At 41.7% G+C, this 19860-nt stretch overlaps 1 protein-coding gene across 3 annotated transcripts in view; it reads left to right on the top strand.

The window, feature by feature from the left end:
- The window catches only part of OFD1 (OFD1 centriole and centriolar satellite protein), a 34922-nt gene extending 15435 nt beyond the window's left edge, over positions 1 to 19487 (top strand). For all 3 annotated transcript variants that reach the window (XM_053917012.2, XM_053917011.2, XM_024569807.4), the window contains exons 10-23: positions 1361 to 1480; positions 3050 to 3123; positions 4871 to 4962; positions 5944 to 6133; positions 7127 to 7257; positions 7809 to 7920; positions 9614 to 10174; positions 10669 to 10795; positions 11828 to 11928; positions 13182 to 13310; positions 17145 to 17296; positions 18085 to 18237; positions 19016 to 19083; positions 19349 to 19487. In XM_053917012.2, coding sequence (XP_053772987.1) covers positions 1361 to 1480; positions 3050 to 3123; positions 4871 to 4962; positions 5944 to 6133; positions 7127 to 7257; positions 7809 to 7920; positions 9614 to 10174; positions 10669 to 10795; positions 11828 to 11928; positions 13182 to 13310; positions 17145 to 17296; positions 18085 to 18237; positions 19016 to 19083; positions 19349 to 19391 — 2053 coding nt within the window. In that variant the 3' untranslated portion in view covers positions 19392 to 19487. The remainder of the gene's footprint in view (positions 1 to 1360; positions 1481 to 3049; positions 3124 to 4870; positions 4963 to 5943; positions 6134 to 7126; positions 7258 to 7808; positions 7921 to 9613; positions 10175 to 10668; positions 10796 to 11827; positions 11929 to 13181; positions 13311 to 17144; positions 17297 to 18084; positions 18238 to 19015; positions 19084 to 19348) is intronic.
- Positions 19488 to 19860: the final 373 nt, after the last annotated feature.

Genomic DNA, 19860 nt, shown 5'->3' with positions numbered 1-19860 from the left:
GAAATATTAGACATTGGGATGAAAAGCAGAATGAGACACAATCATCAGGCTACAGTAAAACCCGACAGATAATTTGAAGAAGCTAATAATGCTTTAACAAATCACGTTGCACATTTACATTCAGTCTTTCAGATCTAATGGTTGCATGTGCATATAGTGACTAAATTTCAGATACATTTACCTGCTCTGTTGTCAAAGGAAATATGGTGGCTCTGACTTGACTTCTGCTGGGTGAAACTGTGTCTTGTGATGTGTGTGTCCTTTTTCTAAGTGATTACAAAGGGTTCATTCTTCATATCTCACCTGGGATTAATAGCAAGCTCACCAGTCTATAGTTTTTGGAGTAAGCTTTCTTTCCCATTAGGTTCTGCTATTGATTGACACTCACAGATATTCTTATTCCATTAAAGAATTTGTCTCCATCTTCACGAATGTTTTTCTCTCATTTATATGGGCTCAACTCATTTGATTTCCCCTCTCTGCCTACCTCACTCTCTCTTGGCAGTACTGAAGTGGTAAATTGATCATGAAAGAGAAAAGGAAACTAACAAAATGTGGGTGGAGAATGCTCATGATTATATTATCACTTTACCTCCACTTCCCCTAACTCTTCCTTTTAAGCATGTAAGCTAATAAATGTGGTTTACTGCTCCTTTGCTTTACCGATTAGCCAGCAGAGGGAGCTAACACATGGAACTTTTTTTACCCTCTGCTTGGAATAGTCCGCATTCCCTACCACTTCTCATATGGCCCAATGGTACCTTATGAACCTGATTCCCGGGCTCTAGAACTGATGTGTGGTTCACTAAAGGTCTCACTATGAAGACCATTCCATTCTTCAGTTCTGGAAGTTCTGATGGATCCATCTAACTTTTGCTCTCTCTTTCAGCACTCTTTTCAATATTCAATAACTAGATTATTAAATGACAAAAACAAATCTATCTTTAATACCTGTGACCTAATCAATTAAATTTCATGGAAACAGTGTTATAGGAGAAACAAGCCCTAAAGTACACTAACTTTGGTTTGTAACTTAATAACATTCTTTCACCTCTGAATTGATTATGGCCATTTATCACCTGTAACCATTTTTTAAGTGTGAAGCACTTTGGTCTTGACAATTTCACACTTCCTCCAGCCTGGTGCCACCTTATAGCTCCATGTGCTGCTGCAGACCTGTCATATAACGAGGTCAGTTCATAAAATAGACTTCTGGCTCTTTTCACTTACTTCCCAGTGGTGACAGTCACATAACAGTTTTAGTCTGTGGAACTAAAATCACATGCTGTTTTTTCTCCTAAGGCTTTACTTCAGGTATTATAGTTTTATAATTTGCTTTTTATATGTTTGCTAATTTCAGGGCCCAGAGGCTACAAGAAGAAAAAAATAAAAGCGTGAGTGATGCACTGAGGAGACGGGAACTGAATATAAAGAGTATGGAGGAGACCTATGAGCAGCAGCTCAAGAATGAAATTCTCAAGTAACTGTTTAGCATTTCTAAAGAACTAATGTGTTTGAATTAAGTTGATGGAAACATAGCAACACTAATGAAGTAGATAAAACTAATATGTTACAGTGAAAGTTAGTATTTAAAAGAATACATGTTTCCATTGATAGTCAAGCTTTTCCCATGAGTGTTTGAGTTAAGATAGTTCTAGAAAGATGCAGTACACAGGAGAGCATCCTCTGTTTGTTCTCACCCATAGCCTCTGTAACAGGTGTTGAGGGCCTGTGATTTGCTTTAATTTTCAGGGCACCCTGTGGTGTGCTCAGCTTGTACTGCTGATATGTGATACAATTGGAATTACCACTTTCAGTTCTCTTCCTCTACCCTACTTGTACTGCTACTAAAATGGGTGTATCTACCAATTCAAATTATTTTATCTAGTGGTTCTAGTATTTGTAAGCGAACATGTACCTTGTAGTCCTTCAAAATTCTGCAAAGCCAGAATGAAAAGAAACAAACTACAATTAACTACATTAAGCAAAAAAATAAAAAAAGATATAGGTAAAGGAAAATATGGGTATCTGTGGTTTCTATGGCTTTTCTATAGTCTGAGTTTTATTGTGTTTCAGTGACTAATATCTTAGTGCAAAGACATTAAGCCAATGTGGTAACTTTTCTCTCTAGTGCTTAGTATACTGTCTGGCACATAATAAGTGTTCAGTTTAATATTTGTTGAGTATTTCTTAATCATTGGCCTCTTTTTTACTGCCTTGCCCATAATTTGTCATTGATTTTCTGTTACATATTACTGGCAAGGGTTTCTTGAGGTTATTCTTTAAAAGAATTCTAATGAAACAAAATATAGTGCCTTTCCATGTATCAATTTTGAAATAATGGATGTTATCTCTACATATTTTATGTCACCTCCTTGAATACAGTAGCAAACACTTAAGTATCTGTAGTAGTTAAACTTTTAGGAACAAATGAATAAGTATGTATGGTTAGTTTACATCACCATGGAGACCATTGTCTGCCTTTGTGACTTTGGCACGTGCCAGAGGTCACAGGACATTCACCACAGGAGACATCTCTTTCCTTTCTGCCATCTCTGAACCCAGGTAGGCTAGTAACAGATGCTGGAGATAAATAAAAAGGCTTGAATGTGCCTTCTGGTATTGCTGAAGGTGCTGGCACTTGACTGTCCATACTGTGCTCAGCCCCTGAGGCAAAAGTTCTTCTGGGGAGTGGGGACAAGGCAGGTGGGTTGGAAGTGACTATCTTTTGGGGTTTAGGGTCAGTTGTATACAGTGTAAATGTAACTTCATTTGCGTTTTTGTGTCAGTTCAGACCACTGTAATTGTTCTCAGTAACCTCACAGTAACATTGAGTTTGGGGACCCATTTTACAGGATTGCCACAGGCTTTTGCTGGACCCTGTAAATTCAGAATTTGAATCTCTGGCCGAGTACTGAGAGACCTTGACATATGTATGGCCATGTTCAGTGCCCTTTGGCGCCCAGGTGCCATAGCTAAGCTCACACATGGATAGGGATCTGTCCAGGAAAGTGACAAGAAGCTCATTTCCATTCATTCTCATTCTCAGGTATCAACTAGAGCTAAAGGACGACTACATCGCCAGAACTAGCAGACTGGTTGAAGAGGAAAGGAAGAATAAAGGTGATTCCTGAGGGAGGGGAGCTGTATTTTTGTTTCTGATACAAGTTATTAGCTGCCTGATTTGGGGCTCTTCAAAATTTTAAAAACATATAAAGCTCACACTTCATTATTAGTACAAAATTACACATTTTTGTCCTTTTAATTTTACAGAATTTAAAAAGTAACCATTGTCTCTCACTACGTTTTTGCAACCTTCATGTTTAACCTTTTGTATATTCACACAGGTCAGTGATGTACTGGCAGGGTTTTATTCAACTTTATATATTTTTTTAAAATAAGAAAAGTAACAAGTCAAAAGTGACCCTTGAACTGAGAGGAAGTAGTGCCTAGGATATTTTCCCTTCCATCTGCCTACCTCCTTCCCCTTTGGCAAGCATCAGCTTGTTATCTATATCTGTGGGTCTGGTTTTGTTTTGTTTTGTTTACTTATTTGTTTTTTTTAGATTCCACATATAAGCTAAATCATATGGTATTTGTCTTTCTCTCTGACTTACTTCGCTTACTAAAATACCTTCTAGGTCCATCCATGTTGTCACAAATGGCAAAATGTCATTCTTTTTCATTGCTGTGTGTATATATACTATACCTTTTTTATCCATTTGTCTATTGATGGACATCTGGGTTGCTTCCATGTCTTAGCTGTTACTAGTAATGCTGCAATGAACATAGGGGTGCATATCTTTTCAAATTAGTGTTTTGGGGTTTTTTCCGGATGTACCAAGAAGTAGAATTGCTGAATCATAAGGCAGCTCTATTTTTTGAATAATTGAGGAACCCCCCTACTGCTTTCCACTGTGGCTGCACCAGTCTGCATTCCCACCAGCAGTGCACGAGGGTTCCCTTTTCTCCACATGCTCGACAGCCCTTGTTGTTTGTTGATTTGTTGGTAATAGCCATTCTGATAGGTGTGAGGGGATATCCCATTGTGGTTTTCACCATGAGAAGCTTCATTTTTTACTTACGGAAAATTGTATTTTAACTTCTCTGTCCCCTGTGACATAATTCCTTATTTCTTTTACTTCTAATATATTTTTATGCTTCATGATATTTTCACTTGACATGTAACCCTCTAAACTGTTGTATACATTAGCCCAGGACTAGGAAAGTTTGATAATTTTTCAGTCTCCAGGTGTTTTACATTTCAGTATATTTCTAGGGACTTGCCTATGACAAGAACTTTAGGTGGAAATTTCAAAGGAATTCCTGGAGTAAAGGAGGGCTGGGTACTTGATATTGACCTGTAAGGTCACCCAGTGTGTGGCTACTCCTTTGTGACTATATTGTGGAGACTAATACTTCTTTAGGAATTACTACCATCATGTAGTCAGCAAATTGTCTTTTGATGATATGTCTACACAAACTTATATTAGACGAAGTGAAAATGACAAAATAGAGACTATAAATTCATAAGACAAGTCTTTGTCTTTAAGGAAATTCACATCTTTTGGCACATGGTGTGACTGGTTAGTGTGTGTAGCAAAAGGAAGCTCGCCACACACGTGACCATTATAACTAACTTCTCATCACCTATTGGGCAACAGGGCTTATTTATTACTTGCCCTACTGACTTTTTTTTTTTTTTTTTTTTTTTTTGATTTTCATGTCTCCTGTTTCAGATTATGAAATAATGGTCATTAGGTCTGATATATTCCTAATTATGGTCTAATTTATTAGGCCATAAATTCTTAAGTGAGTTTTTTATTCACTAGGAAAACATGATGTTTAATTGGTTGGTTCTCTCTTTCAGAAAAAGCTATACGTTTGCAAGAGGAGCTCACAGCTGTTAATTTGAAAAAGGAAGAACTCAATCATTCTGCAAATCATGTGAAAGAACTTCAGGTAATTGTTAAGCCTGTGGATTTTTTGCAATCAGTGTTAGGCAATGCATGAAATTTTAGTTTCAGTCATTCATTATTTATCTTCTCAATGTGTTTGGCCTGTTTATTATGTGACTAAGAAGGTGATGGCCCACCTTAAGTGAATTCAGTAGTTCTCCATTTCAATCTTAGTCTGCTAGGGAAGCATAGAAAGAGTACATCCTAGGGGCCTGGAGTCTTGGCCTGGAATGCCCTGTCTCTCTCTTACTGCTTGTGTGCCTCCAGACACAGTCCTTAAACATCGGGGTATTGCCCACATTCCATGGTTTTTGAGGGACTTCAGTGAGCTGATTCATGTGCCTAGCCCATAGCAGGTGGCTGGTACACCTTAGTTGCTACCACAGCCTCCTCTTCCTTCCCATCAGCAATAGCTAAAAAGTCCTGTTATTACATCGGGGTCTTACAGGTTAAAACGAAACGAGATGCATTTTCCATGTGCCACTGTTACTTTATTTCTGTTCATTCTTGTGTGCTATCTGAAGGACAGAGCTGCAACTTTAGGTACTTAAATATATTCTGTGTAAAAAAATTATTTTTGCAGCTGTAATGACCTATTTGAGAACTTTGTAGGCTTTTGTTTGCAAACTTGAGATGTGCAAAGGAAAGGAAAGCTCCCACAGCAAGTTTGTGATAGCTCCCCCTTTCATATTTAAAAGCATGTATTGCTAGTCTTTGACAGCTGTTGGAACCTTAGTTGCATGTAGAAAATGGGTGATAATCTTAATCAGAAGCACTGGCTTTGTAGGGCGGGGTTCTACATACGTACAAAGTTGGATAAATGTTCCCTGCCCCAACTCTTGGGCACAAGATGACTTACATTGTTGTCAAGTGAAGTGACCTTAATTAAATTGTGACACCCAGCCCTAAAGCAGCCCGCCAGCTGTTATGTAAGTAGTACTGTAAAGTCACTATTCAAATACAAGTTTTACTTCTTCAATTGCAGCTTGAGCTTGAGTCTCTCAGAGCCCAGTGTTTGGCAATAACAAAGCAAAACCATCTGCTGAATGAAAAGATGAAAGAAATGAATGACTATTCACTTCTAAAAGATGAGAAACAGGAGCTTCAGGAAGAAAATAAATTACTTAAACAACAAATGCAAGAAAGTAGAAATGAAAACTTGAGTCTCTTAAACCGTATGTTTTTTTCCTGATTTTCATGTCTTAAAATTCTTATTAGCTTAGTATTATGAAACCGCTTAGGGAGGCTTCCATTGGGAAAATTTTATAAAATTAACATTCTTGATTTGAAGTTACTTCCTTTTTGCTTGCTATTGCATAATTGATAGTGTCACTAAGACGAAATATTTTTAAACTGTACAAATCTGCCTCTCTGGATTGTACCGGTGTCCCCTCACTCTCTGCTGCTCGGGTCTGGTCAGTAGGGACACCCTCAGCCCTGGGAAGGAGGGATGAGAGTCAGGTCAAGTTTGTTGTTATGCCCTCACTGCAACCCCCTCCCTGCCGCTCCTCCCTCCTTGTGTAAAGTGGCTCTGGGTTGGCCCTGTGCCTCTCAGCCAGGCAAGGTCCCAGTGCCTGCAGATAGCCTGTCATCAGTGCTATGCGCCTGTCCCAGCTCACTCTCTCCAGTTTTGGGAATTCATCCCTCCCTGATCCTCTAGGCCCAAGGATGGTAAGAGCATGGCCCCATTACTAGCCCAGGGAACACCGCCATCCTTTGTTGCTACCCTACATGAGTCACCCTTTATTAGCGGTCGTCCCGTGACTGACATGGGGGAACTCCATCTGCTCTGTGCCTCGACCCAGAATGCCAGGGACAGGTGCACAGGTCGGATTGGACCTTGGGGTAGTCCTCAACAGTTTTGATGGAGGGTACCTTCTACAACTTCTGTGCGTGGTAGAGGAAGGTGGCAGGCTTTCAAGTTAATTTGAGGATTTAAAAGAATTTTTACTTGGAGTAGGACTAGGAAGAGTAGTGAAGTTTGCATTGGCATTCTTCTGAAATTTGTGGGTCAGGATTGCTCTTAGTTCATTTAATAGAATTAATATAATATTAATTACATGCATACAAAGAAAAGAAATAACCATTTAAAATCTCTTTACATGCTTTTGCTAAGTAAAATGAGAGAACTTATGGTTGGTAATCACCAGGCTTTTTTACCTTCTTAGGCATAGCTCAGCCATCTCCTGAGCTGCTAAATTTTCAGAAAGAATTGAAGAAAGCGAAAACTGCTATCCTGTTAGGGCATAAGGAGTTCGAAACCCACAAGGAAGCTCTGCAGAAGCAGCTGCAAAGTGAAGTGAGTATTGCTCTTTCCTGGGCCAGGTATTAGCCTGGTCACTCTGTATATGTGTAAAATTTGGCATGTGTCAGACCAGTGTAAATCAGATCGGTTTCAACATCAAAACCTACTCACCTAATATGTAAGGGTATCTGTCTCATCCAAGAGAATTCGTGCATGATTATGTGATTCCATATTCATAATAGTAATAAAACCCAGAGGAAAGCAAATGCACGTAAACATAAAATTGTCCAGTCCTGATGGTGCCCACTATTAGTGTCTTGATTTTCACCCTGTGACTTAGGCATATTGACACTGTCTTTCTGGTGTTCACCCCGTGCCCTGCAGTAGCTGTTCTTTGAGATGAGTGGAAAGGGAGGTGGGAAATGTCTGTGTTCTGTCGTTGTTTTCTAGGGACCTGCACGTTACAGATGTAAAGCTGCTCAGAATTGGTGAAAGAGAATAAGCTCGATAAGAGAATTGTTCCTTTTGAAGTGAACTGGGATTTCGTTTCGTTCTTTTCGTTCTTTGATTTGATTGATTTCTTTTTGTTTTCTAAATCTTTTCAGATTGAGCGTTCTACAAAGCTGAAGGCCCAGATACTGGAGTACGAAGCCTCTGTAAAAAGGTTAACTGTGCAGGTGGCTGATTTAAAGATGCAGCTGAAACAAACTGAGACAGGTTAGAGACATTTTTAACCTATAAGTATATAAGTGTGTACGTGTATATGTAAAACTTTGGGCATATCTGGAAATATAATCGTTACTCATTGAATTTTTAGTAATTCTCGTAGTAGAGGAAAAGCCATAGAAATATATCATCTTAGAAGTAAAACTCTCTTATTCTGAAATTTCAGGAATACCAACTGGGTCATCTGCTAACGTGGTTTCCTTTTACAGGTGTCCCATGGCTTGCAAGAGCCTCATACCCCTAATAGGAAAGGTGTGTTGGTGACACAGAGGTCCCCAAATTCATCGTGGACCTAGGCTTTTCTCTTATATTTGTTACCCCGAAATAAGATCATTCTGACTCCTCAGTGTTTACATATTCCTTGAGAGATGAGTAAACATGTGGGAGAAGCAGGTGGCTTATGTCACATCAGCATAAGTCAGGTTGATTATGTATAATGTTTTTGTTTTTTCACCCTGATTTTGATGTTAGTTGATCGATGGTGGGCACAAGTCATTTCTGTGGACCTCAGTTTCCTCACTTGTAGTGGGGATAAGAATACCTACCGTGCCATGGTGAAGAAGCTAAAGAGATGGGTCCCGGTTGAGCACCCAGGACACATCAGACCCTCAGAATGCTTACTGCTGTCATGTTATTACATGTCTTCACCGAGGAGGCATGTCACCTGCCCCTTCCTACTTCATCAGACAAGTACTGAAGCTTAGGTACCTTCTTTCACTGAAAGGAGCTCAAAGGAAGTTTCTTTGTGTTAGCAATTGAACTGGTTTCTTGTGCTTCTTGATTCTGAGCCGTTGTCAGTTCCCATTTGCACTCTTTCCTCACTAGTCCTTGTTTCTTTCTCCTGTGCTAGTTTTATTTTTATCTCTTTACCCATTTCTTCTCCTTCCTGTTCCTTAGTTTCTCTCAACAGTTCTGTTTGCCGAACTGCCCACAGCTGAAATCCCAGTGATGTCGAGTCATGGAAAACAGTTTGAGGATGGGACCTTTTCAAACACGTGCATTGTCCTGGAGGTGCTGTGGGAGAGCAGTGTCCACATGCACTGGCTTTGCATTAGCAGGTCACAGCATCTGTACACCTTCTTACCTGTGTGACCCCGCCTCGGTCCCCATCTGTAATATGGCAGGAGTAGGAGTTCTTAGCCCACAGCCTTGCTTTGACGGCAGGTCCTCATTCCCTTCTCTGAAACTTGCCCTATGATGGATTTTGTCACCGCTCTGGGAGTTATAGGGCAGCATCCTTAAGTGAAACGTGCTTGCGTTAGAGGTGTGAACATCTGTGCTGGCTAGAATAAATACAGATTATGAATGGGTTTACATCAGTTCAGGTCATGTTTATCAGCCAAATGAGTTCAGATACTATGAGGTTTTGTGATCAAATAAATTATGAATAAATTTTCAGTTCTCAGAGCTTTCAAGATTTCAAGGTTGTATATCACGGATTTTGAAATAATATCACGCTTTAAGAAAGAAGGCCTAAAAAAAAGAAGACCCGTGAAGCTATAGCTGGTATATAAAAACTCTCAGTAAATGCTACTAAATAATTAGTAGCATTATTGTGGCTGCAGAAATGATTTAATGTGCATACTTACTATTATTACCTTCTTTCATTTTTCAAAAAACTTCTCAAGCATATTTGAATTTTATTCTCAGCTCATTTGTCACCTTATCTCTTTGTAACCCACAGTCCTGGAGAATGAATTGTACCGCAGTGTAAAGCCGTTTCTGGTCAACGGATCCATGGTGTCTTCCAGTGGTGCAATAAGCGGGGATTTCTTGAGAAATCTTCTCAAACAGGAACAGCCGACGGCAGGCATGGTTACACCAAGAACCATAAATTATCCAAGTGCAAGCACAGACGGTAGCTCCCCCGAATCTGACCTTGAGTTTGTAGCCAACACCAAGGCAAGAATGAGAGGGCTAGAGCGTGAGGCTGAATGCTTAGAGAAAGCTTTCCGAGATTACTGTCAAAGAGTTCGTCATTGGCCCCACTCTGGAAGCCCACTAGCATCTCAGAGCCCACCTCCCCTGCATATGCGAGGAACTCTCAAGAGTGTCATGTTAAGTTCCTCGGAAAGACGTATTTTCACAGAGGAAGGAGCTGTGCCCAGGCAGCCTGCAGCGGGCGAGGCAGAAGCGTGGACGGGCACAACATCCTCCCGGCTCCGCAGAGGTGCTGGCAGACGCCTCTCCACCACTCCCCTTGAGAGAGCTAAACGGAGCTTTGATGCTGAAATGCACCTGGAAGGTAAGCTTCTGCAGAAAGGGTTGCAGGGTTCTTGGGACTTGGATAGTCCTCGGTGGATCTCTTATTTGAGTAACAGCTAGCCCTAGAAAGCAGGAGGGAGCCTAGGAAATCTCTAGCCTGAGCAGTTATGTCCTCACTGCCCATATGATTGCATGCTGACCAGCAGTGTCTGTCCTATGGCACAGGGTTGGTGTGGGAGGCAATGGGAGAGAGTGGCATGTTCCAGCATTTTGCTTGGTACGCAGAAGTGTTTAGAGAGTGACAATCGGTGGCTTTCCCTTCCTGCCGATTACTTGTATACGTTTTATTGTAATCACTGCAGTTTCACTTAGGTGCTTGAATTGTCAATGCCATGGGTCATTTATACATCACACTCAACTGTGTGAAGGGGCAGTAGAGTCTCTTTTCAAACTAATAGAACTCCTTAGAAACCACGTCGCCTTTTTCCCCACGTAATTTGTAACATTCTTGTCCTCATTTCCTGTGCCCCTTAGGTCTGGGTCTATCCCAAGTTGCTGCCTCCAGTCCTTGTCCTGAAAGAATGCTGCAGACTTCACCTGCTGAGTCTAGGCACAGCCTTTCCGTCCATTCGCTTTCCAGCCCTCTGGAGCAGGAGGCCAGGTGAGTCCACGTGCTGGTTGGCCTCAGCCAGGTCTGGTCAGCTGCACAACAGCTCGGCCTGGACTTGCCTGGTTTTTTTTAGGTGATACTTAATACCTTGTGGCAGTATAGAATTTGCAGTCAGGTTATAAGATGATGTGTGATGTTTTAGAAATATTTGAAATTACCTGGGAAAAAATGCCTTTTAGCAAATAAGTAATTTTTTCTTGTTTGCTAAGCCTGATATATAGAATATGCACTATGATATCAATAAGCATCTCCATCGTTCCATGAATAGACTCAGTTTATAAAGGTAAAAAAGCAACACACAAATCTGCAAAAGCAAATAACTTCAGTTTATTTATTTTTAAACTCGGAGATGTTTCACACATCTTTTTAAAGTCATTTAAAAATGATGATGGCATATTATTATGTCCAAAGAAACAGAATCCCGTAGTGGGTCGCCGGGTCTGATAGCTGAAGCAGGATGGGGTGGATGTGTTTGGGAGTTCAGCGGTGGGTTACCCAGGCTGGGATTCGAGTCACATGTGGGACTTTGTGTGTGTGTGTGTGTGTGTGTGTGTGTGTGTGTACACACATACATGTATTTTATATTACTCGTGATAAAGCCAGGAGAAGAGATAGGACACACATGGTGACTTAGGGCACTTTGATGACATGGTGTTTGTAGGATTGCATCTTCAGCTGACTCATGCTGATGGTGTGCAGAATATTTAAAAAAAACAACGTTCTGTGGTTCTTGAAGAAACAAACTCCAGGAGCAGCACTGAGAGTGCAGCATTCCTCTTTGTGCACAATCGTGGGCCTACGCCCCCAGGGTCAGGTGGCCTAAGGAGCCCTGAGCTAATGCGCTGTTGCTTAGCATGCTGCCGGGTGCCCAGAGAGCACCCGGGCCGGGCAGCTCTCTTTCTCAGGGAGCACAGTCACTTTCTAAAGTATCTTCTCAAGTCATAAAAGCATTGCACCATCCTGTGCTCTTGGGTCTTATGTTACTACAGCTCCACACTCATGAATTTTATTCTTCCAACCCAGTCTTTATCAAAGACAAACTGAACTCCGAGACAGAACTGAATTTTCAAATCTGGACAAGCAATCTTTGAACGATAATGAAGAATTTGAATCATCTTTTGAATGTAAGTTCAAATATAAGTACCAGTTTTTATAAGTTGGAAATGTAGAAAGCTTAGTTTTGGTGAAACATATCCATTGTTATAAAAATCAAAGCAGTTACAATTAGGACATTTGTGTTTTGTGATGACACCATAAATACAGATATATTGTCTCATTTTTATATCACAAAGGTTTTCAGGGGATACATTTGAGTTCCATTTAAAAAAAATTTCAGGGTAACCAATAATTTCAAAGTTGGAGCTAAGCTCACAAGTGAACCCTTAATTTACTAAGTTTGGGATTGCCTGAGATTTCATGTGATTGAGTCTTTAACTTGTTTTTTTCCTTTTTATGAAATATGAAGATGATAAGTTATTTTCTTTGAATTGTACAGATTCTGTGGAATGCCTCAGATTTAGAAAAGCCATTCTTAGTGGAAGAATGGAGGTGAAAGTGTATCAACTTCATTGTCTACAGACTGGCGTCCTGGCTCTGGCCCTGCTTTAGATTGTTCCCTGGGAGCTACTGCTTATGTGTAAAATTGGAATGTAGAGTCAGTCAGCTCTAAGGTTCTTTACAGCCTGTGAAGTCTTTATATTTGTATATAAATATCATTTCGCCTTGTGGGCTTCAGCACCAACTCTGAAAGTATATTTTGAACAGTTAAATGAGAGGGCTTAGTAAAATTTGCAGATTCTTTGCCAGTTACTTTAACAACTTAGTTAACTCATTGCTATTTAAATGGAGTTCAGATGATTATCAGCAAGCTGGGTGAATTCTTCTGGCCCTTTCCTGTTGGGTTATGAATCTAATTTTGGAAACAAATCTACTTCTTTAAAGTGTAAGAACACTTTCAGAAGCGAACACACTGGCATTTGGTTATGCTGCAAATGTCTTAGAATTGATTTTTTTTTTTTTTTTAGATTTTATTCATTTACTTCTTAGAGGGAAAGGGAGGGAGAAAGAGAGGGAGAAAAGATCAACGTGTGAGAGATACACCGATTGGTTGCCTCTCTTATGCCCCGAACTGGGAAACCTGACCTGCAATCCAGGCATGTGCCCTGACTGGGAATCAAACCTGCAACCTTTTGGTTTGCAGATCAGCACTCAATCAATCCATTGAGCCACACCAGCCAGGGCTAGAATTGATTCTGTAAGGAAAGGTCTGGCATGGTTGCTTTGGCTGAGACTTCTGCACTCTGCAGTGAGTTACCCCCATCCTGCACTCCTCTCTCTTGCTGTAGTTGTTCAGGACTCACAGGGCTCTTGTTTGTAGCTCGTGTAGATGCAGGGGACATGCCAAAGCGCTTAGAAGCGGATGGCCTCCATCCTGCCGGTGACATGCCTCACTTGGACGCTGCCTTGGCCACTCTTCCTGCCACACCTTTGTCTTCTCACTACCTAGGTAAGTTTTCCTTGGTTGTAACTACAGGGTAGCATGACTGCATACTGAACACCAGTCTGTGTCCTGTAAATTATTTCATGTGTTGTTGGAGGACTTTTTGTAAGCACAAATTACTCCAAGTCTTGGGAGAAATATTGTCAATGACATTTCTGAAGTTCACTCCCAATTTGAACATGTAAAGACCATGCCAAGGAGAAGACTGTGAAGAATAGGCTTCTCCTTTAGACTTCCTGGGCCAGTGGCTTTTAATATCTTTTCTTTACTTGTCCAAAGTCTGACAGAGCAGTTACCTTTTCCCTTAAGAGACTTCTACAAAAGCTATTCCATTTTAGGAAATCATAATATAAAATTGAAATAATGGTTAATACCCATATACATCTTCAGTGTCATAGAAATGAGACATATTTCATGAAGAATATTAACATACCCATTTGTCTCTCTTTGCTGCCTTCATGTATTAAAAAATTAGGACAGAAAAACCTTTATGTTTCAGTTTTTGGAGATGCTGATGAGGGGAAGTAAGTGGTCATCAGACCTGTGTAGCCCACTTTCTCTTTCCTCTTATCTTCTCCAGAGTACTCACATCCCTCCCCAATGTGCATGGGCAGGGAGGAAAGCTGTAGTGGCAGACCAGAGCTTCATTCTAGCCAAGTCCTTTTCTCCTTCAACCAAGATGTTTAAGCCTCCAACTTGAGAGGAAGTTTCTCAAGTAAATCACTGCGTTTTCCCAATGTTTAGGTGGGACTACCATCCCCAAAAACTAAGTATGCAAAAGCCTCCTCTTATAAGTACTTTCTTGGTTTGAGTCGACCTACTCAGAAATATGAGGAATTAGTAGTAAGAGAAGCAGGAGACTGTGAAAGGGTTCATGTTACACATTCCAGAGTAAGTCATTCTGGAAAGCACTTGTTCAGACACTTGATCAAGAACTTCTTCTGTGCTGGGCTCTTCCCAGAGAGCTGGGCACACAGCAGTGAGCCCACCCAAGCCTGTGCTTCATGGAGCTTCTGGTGGGGAATCGGACAGTGAAAAAGCCATCCCTGAGGGCCTCCCAGGGCATAAGTCCTGAGTGGGGCGCTGGCCACCCACAGGTAGATGTGACAGGCAGCCATTCGGCGGGGACATGGGCAAGAAGGGAATAAAAATCATGTCATAGAGTAAGGAAAACTAACTGAGGCGAGAGGTGTTCTGCCTCTGAGATGTAATGTAAATTCAGTAATGCATTTTAAAATTCTTAAATAGTCTGGTTACATTTTGGTCATTGAAAAATTCTCTTATAGTTACCACTTCCCATCTTCACTTGGGTACAAAGGGAGATGGAAAAGGCCAAAGGTTGGTATCTCCAAGGTGCCCAATGGAAACGGTGCTTTTGTTTGCTCTTACATCCGAAGAGGTTTCTGTGCGTTGTTCTGCAGCTACAAAGTGCAGTTTTGCACCCCTTAGCAGCAGGGATAAGTTCTGAGAAACGGGACCTCAGGTGATGTGTCATTGTGCGAACATCACAGAGTGCACTTTACGCAAATGTAGATGGTACAGCCTCGTGTACACTCATACTTTATAGTACAGCCTATTTCTCTTAGAGTACAAGCTTACACAGTAGTTAGTGTACAAAACATGACATTTAATGAAGCACAAGAGAAAACGATGCCATGAAGAGACATAAACATGGTGTTTCGGGGTACTGCCCATGTAACACGACATGCCATTTTACAGCAAGCTTTTCTTTGTAAGTAGAGTACACTCAAAAATACGGATGAGAAGTCTAGTACAGTAAATAAGTAAACCAGGGACACAGTGCTTTTGTATCATCACCAAGTGTTACGCGCTGTACAGAACTGCATGTGCCATACTTCTGTACGCCTGGCAGCACAGTGGCTCTGCCCACACCAGCATCTCCACAAGCACTGAGTGATGCGCTGTGCTGTGACGTCACAGGGGCTATAGCATCACTAGCAGACAGGAATGTTTCAGCGCCGTTATAATCTTATGGGACTACCATCATATATGTGGTCCATCTTTGACCACAGTGTCGTTTTTACCGTTGTATATGTGGTCCTTTGTGACTGCAGTTTTGTTATGCGGCACATGACTGTATACCCCCCATCAAAGAAGTAGCCTTTGTTTCTTCTTTATCTTTTAAAATCAGCAACCAAACAGCATTCCTATTTTGAGATTGCTATTCCATGCCATCAGGAATAGCCCTTCTTCCATCAGCAAGGATGAGATTGCTTTTCTGCCTGTGGAAATGATCCCCTGCCTCCTCTAGCATGTGAATTTCATGACCAGGATCAGGAGACAGAGAAGACTGTGTTGCCTCTGTCCTATTAGTAAAACTTAGTTCCTGCAGGGGACTTAGGGCAGAGCAAAACGTTTGAAGTTCTCTGGTGAACCTATGAATTCGTTTCTTAGCAGAGTTGAGGGAAAAAAGTTTAGCCTAAGAAAAGTTTAGGCCCCTCCAGAGCTGGAGGAGAAAAGTCAGCATTATCATCTGTGGGACTGAAATTGCATTAAACCTGTGAGACAGGGACTTGTGCTGCAAGCTACAGGGAATAGATAAATAAGTACAGCCTGGAATGACAGACGTAGGACAGACAGATATATGTGGTTTTAATGGGCAGGTACAGAATGCTGTGTGAGTGCGGTGCTGGAGAGGTTTACTGTCACTTGAGGATTAAGGAGGACCTCACCCAGAGGAGGCACTGAATGGGGGCTTCCCAGGAGGAAGGGCTATGTGGGAGAGGTGGGCGGAAGGGAGCGCATCAGGTTAGCGGAGAGGGACAGCGAAGGCCCAGCAAGGGAGGTACAGTTGTATTTAGCCAACAGTGAGTCTGCTGCTAGAGGAGAGGGTTCTGAATGCAAAAGTAAGGGGATATAGGAAGTCATTCCGCAAAGAAAAAGGCAGGCGGTTAGAGCCTACAGCGCTGTGGGTTTGGACTCTAGCGGAGCAGAGTCAGCACACAGAAAACCCACATCTTCTCTTCAGGAAATGACTGGTGCTAGTGCAGATGGCTTGCCTGCATGCAGAGGGACCGGTGTCAGGGAGAGCGTTGGCTAGGTTACTGTGGCTGTTCAGGTCAGTGGTGATGAGGACCCCAATGGCAGCAGGAGGAGGAGGAGTTAGAACCTGGAAACCTTAGTGGCTGAGTGAAAGCAAAGCAGTGCAGAAAGAGCATGATTAAAGGGACAGGAATGGTAAGGTATGAAGCTGGTGCCATGGGACTTCCATGTGTTCATGGCAGGGAACCCATCAGAAACATGGATGCGCGGCTGGGGAGAGATCAGGACTGGAGAAAAAGATGTGGGAATGATCGGGACACAGGCGGCAGCTAAAACCCAGGAAGACGTCATCTGGGAGGAAGAGATGGCTGGGGGGTGGTTTTGTAGTGTTCTGGGCAGGAGAGGCTCAAGTGCCTTTGTAGGAGTCAGGACAAGAGTTATAAAACTGCTGTGGCAGTAAATGGGGACTGATGGTAAGTCAGTGCAAAGAGAGTGGAGGGATATTATAAACAAGTATAGAGGGAGAAATGCAGGGCTTGGGAAGGAGGGAGGAGGGACGAAAAGGTGAGGAGGATGAAAAAATGCAGAGTGGAGGGGAGGGCAGTTGAAGTTGTTCCTGGTCAGGGTCACTTGTGTTTGTCTCAGTAAAGGGCCGGGTGCTGTGCTAGGCGTGGGGCTGGGGGCTGGAAGACCATGAAGGTCCATCAGCAGGCCAACGGTGTTGGCTAAGCCAAGCAGTCTTCCCGAGTCTCCTCAGGGGCGGCTGTAAACCAGTCCCACATTGGTTTGAAACAGTGATGCTGGAAGCTACTTGCTCTTTATTTTCTGCCCCTTCAGGCGTAGATCAGGAACAAATCGGGGAAGACAGTGAAGAAGAAAAAATATGGCAACTAGTGAAGGAGCAAGAGCAGAGAGAAGAAAGAAGTCAAAGTCTGCAAGAAGCTTTACAAAGGGAACGCAGAGAACTAGAAAAACTCAATCAACAGCGGGTAATAATTCTAAGTATAGCTGAATTTTCCATGCTGGTTTCTGCATGGCACACCTTCAATAAGCACCTTGCTTTCAGGGAAGTGACACCTTCGTGTGTCCCAAAGTCATAGCGGTAGTTACCTTACAATAAAGTCCGCCATAGGCAGGAGGGCTGCACATGCATGCCTTAGCAGTCTGACAGTAAACGGGAGCTTTTGAAAGCCCCGTGTACATGCGTTCTCATCTGGTCCTGAAAACACACTCGTAAAGGAGGTGGACTATGCTTTGCTGTAGATCTTCCCTTTGTAAGTGAGGTGTATAGGTCAGCTAGCTGGGACCATGGGAACCCCAGGAATGTGACTGCCAGTCCATGGTGGCTTCCTCAGGCTCCCCTGCCCACCTCCTTCCTGATTCTCTTTGGCTTTCCTTTGTCCTGATTCTGGTCTCAGACAGATGGACTACCTGGCCACTTCACACGCCTGCTGAATCTCCCATAAATTAATCTTATCTATGGAGGTTTCTTGAACTCCTGGTGCGTTTGGTCTAAAGCACAGGACACATGTTTGTTCCCCTTTGATGGTAGTAATGACTTCAATGGGAAAAAAAGGAAATAGTTTTTTTTTTTTGTTAATTGTTGTTCAAGTACAGTTGTCTCCATTTTCCCGCCACCATTTTGTCCCCACCCTACCCACCCCCAGGAAATAGTTTTCTGACATGTAGGTTTTACTTAAAGGATCAGAGTTATATTACTATGTGTTTCTAAAATGTATTTCTATATTTCCTATTTCGGTGGCCATCTATTTGACAGCGGATGATTGAAGAGTCACTGAAGATTGAAATGGAGAAAGAATTAGAAGTGAGTATTCAAGAAATGAAAGACAGATCTGTTTGTGGTGAGAGTCCTTTCGAGAAATACATGAAAATCATCCAGGAGAATCAGGACCAGAGGAAGGACGATAAGGTACTGGTGCTATGAACCAACTGTCTGGGGATGGGCATGAGGGCGTCTGTGCTTTGTCAGAAAACCTTGGGACAGGAATCTGTCTTCTCCGTCGGAGACAAAAAGGTAAAAGCAGAGGAAATTCAAAGTTGAAATGGAGCCTCAAGGTTTTTTTTAAGATTACTTATTTGAAGTAAAATAAATAAGTAATAAAGTAAAATAAATAAGAGAGGGGAAGGGAGGGAGAAAGAGAGGGAGAGAAATATCAGTGTGTGGTTGCCTCCCACGTGCCCCCACCAGGGACCTGGCCCACAACCCAGGCAAGTGTGCTGACTATAGATTGAACCTGTGACCCTTTGGTTCACAGGCTGGCACTCAATCCTTTGAGGAACAGCAGCCAGGGCTGAAGTCTTTTTAAATATATTTCACTCTTGACAAAATTGTTTTGCTTTTGCTTGAGTAAAAGATTGAACAGATTTTGATATGTCATAGTTTGCAAAGTTGAGATGTGTCTTATTTTCAGAGCAAGAATGAAATATTATTAAAGCCCTGTGTGAACAGTGAACGCACTGGTGCTGTCTGAAACATTCAAATAGCCATCTGAGACACTACGGGTACTGAGAGTGCGTACTGGGTAGTTTGATGTGCTTGCTTCAACTTCATGTTTAAAAGTCACCTCTTTTTTTTTTTGACTCTTCAATTATATGTATATTTCAGAAAGTTCTTAGAGAAATCAAAATGTTTAATAAAATTAATACATATCCGATTTCAAAAGAATTCTTTTACCCCTCTGCATCAGAGCTCAATGAAGATTGTCAGAGAAGTTTCACAGGCGGACACACTGCCATCTAGTGACAAAGACGAAAGGTATGGTTTCCCCAGCATAGTGTTCTCGTGAAACCGTTATCGTGTTAATGGGTTTGTTGGAGTCTGCTTGTAAGAAATGACTGAATTGATCAAAATTACTGAGTTCAAATCCATTACATTTTTAAGTTCTAATATTACTGCTGATACAAACTGTGAGCGAGGGCAGAAACCCCACAGGGAAGGAATGAGAATATTATAAAGGTCCTTGAATAAAGTGGACAGGAATTTAACAAATTAAAAAAATTTTTGTCTTTCCCTTATTTAGTTTCGCAGGCCTTTCTCATGAAGAACCAGATGACTTTTGGTAACTGCGTATGCTGGCCAGCTTTTTACTCTTGTAACAACAAAAGGCCCATGACTTCTCTGTAATAAGACAGAATTCTCAATAAAAATTGTTTGTGTAATCCAGTGTGGTTTCCTGTTCATAATTTTGTTTGGTGCTCTGGTGTATGAACCAAAAATAATCTAATCAGGTGACACCTTTTCAGAATTTCTTGTTCTTAGGTCTTTCATTACACTAGAATGAACTCATTTTTTTTTTTTTTTTGTATTCGTGTTAGATTATATTTCCTTGAAAACATATTGCTCAAATTCCTGTCCTGCAGTGTGGATGGTTTCATCTGTGCTCCTTCCTTTCCAGAGTGGGGCCACCACCAGTCATCCTGAGGCCATCTTTCCCAAGTCTATCCTTCAGATTTGTCCCTGAAAATAAAGACGCAGGTTTTTCCACTCTAGGCTCTAGAAATAGTACGACATCACCACTGGTCTTTACTGTTG

Source organism: Desmodus rotundus, chromosome X (assembly GCF_022682495.2).
Source record: "Desmodus rotundus isolate HL8 chromosome X, HLdesRot8A.1, whole genome shotgun sequence".
Lineage (NCBI taxonomy): Eukaryota > Metazoa > Chordata > Mammalia > Chiroptera > Phyllostomidae > Desmodus > Desmodus rotundus.
Note: the sequence above shows the minus strand (reverse complement) of the source record. Positions and strands in the feature narration are given on the sequence as shown.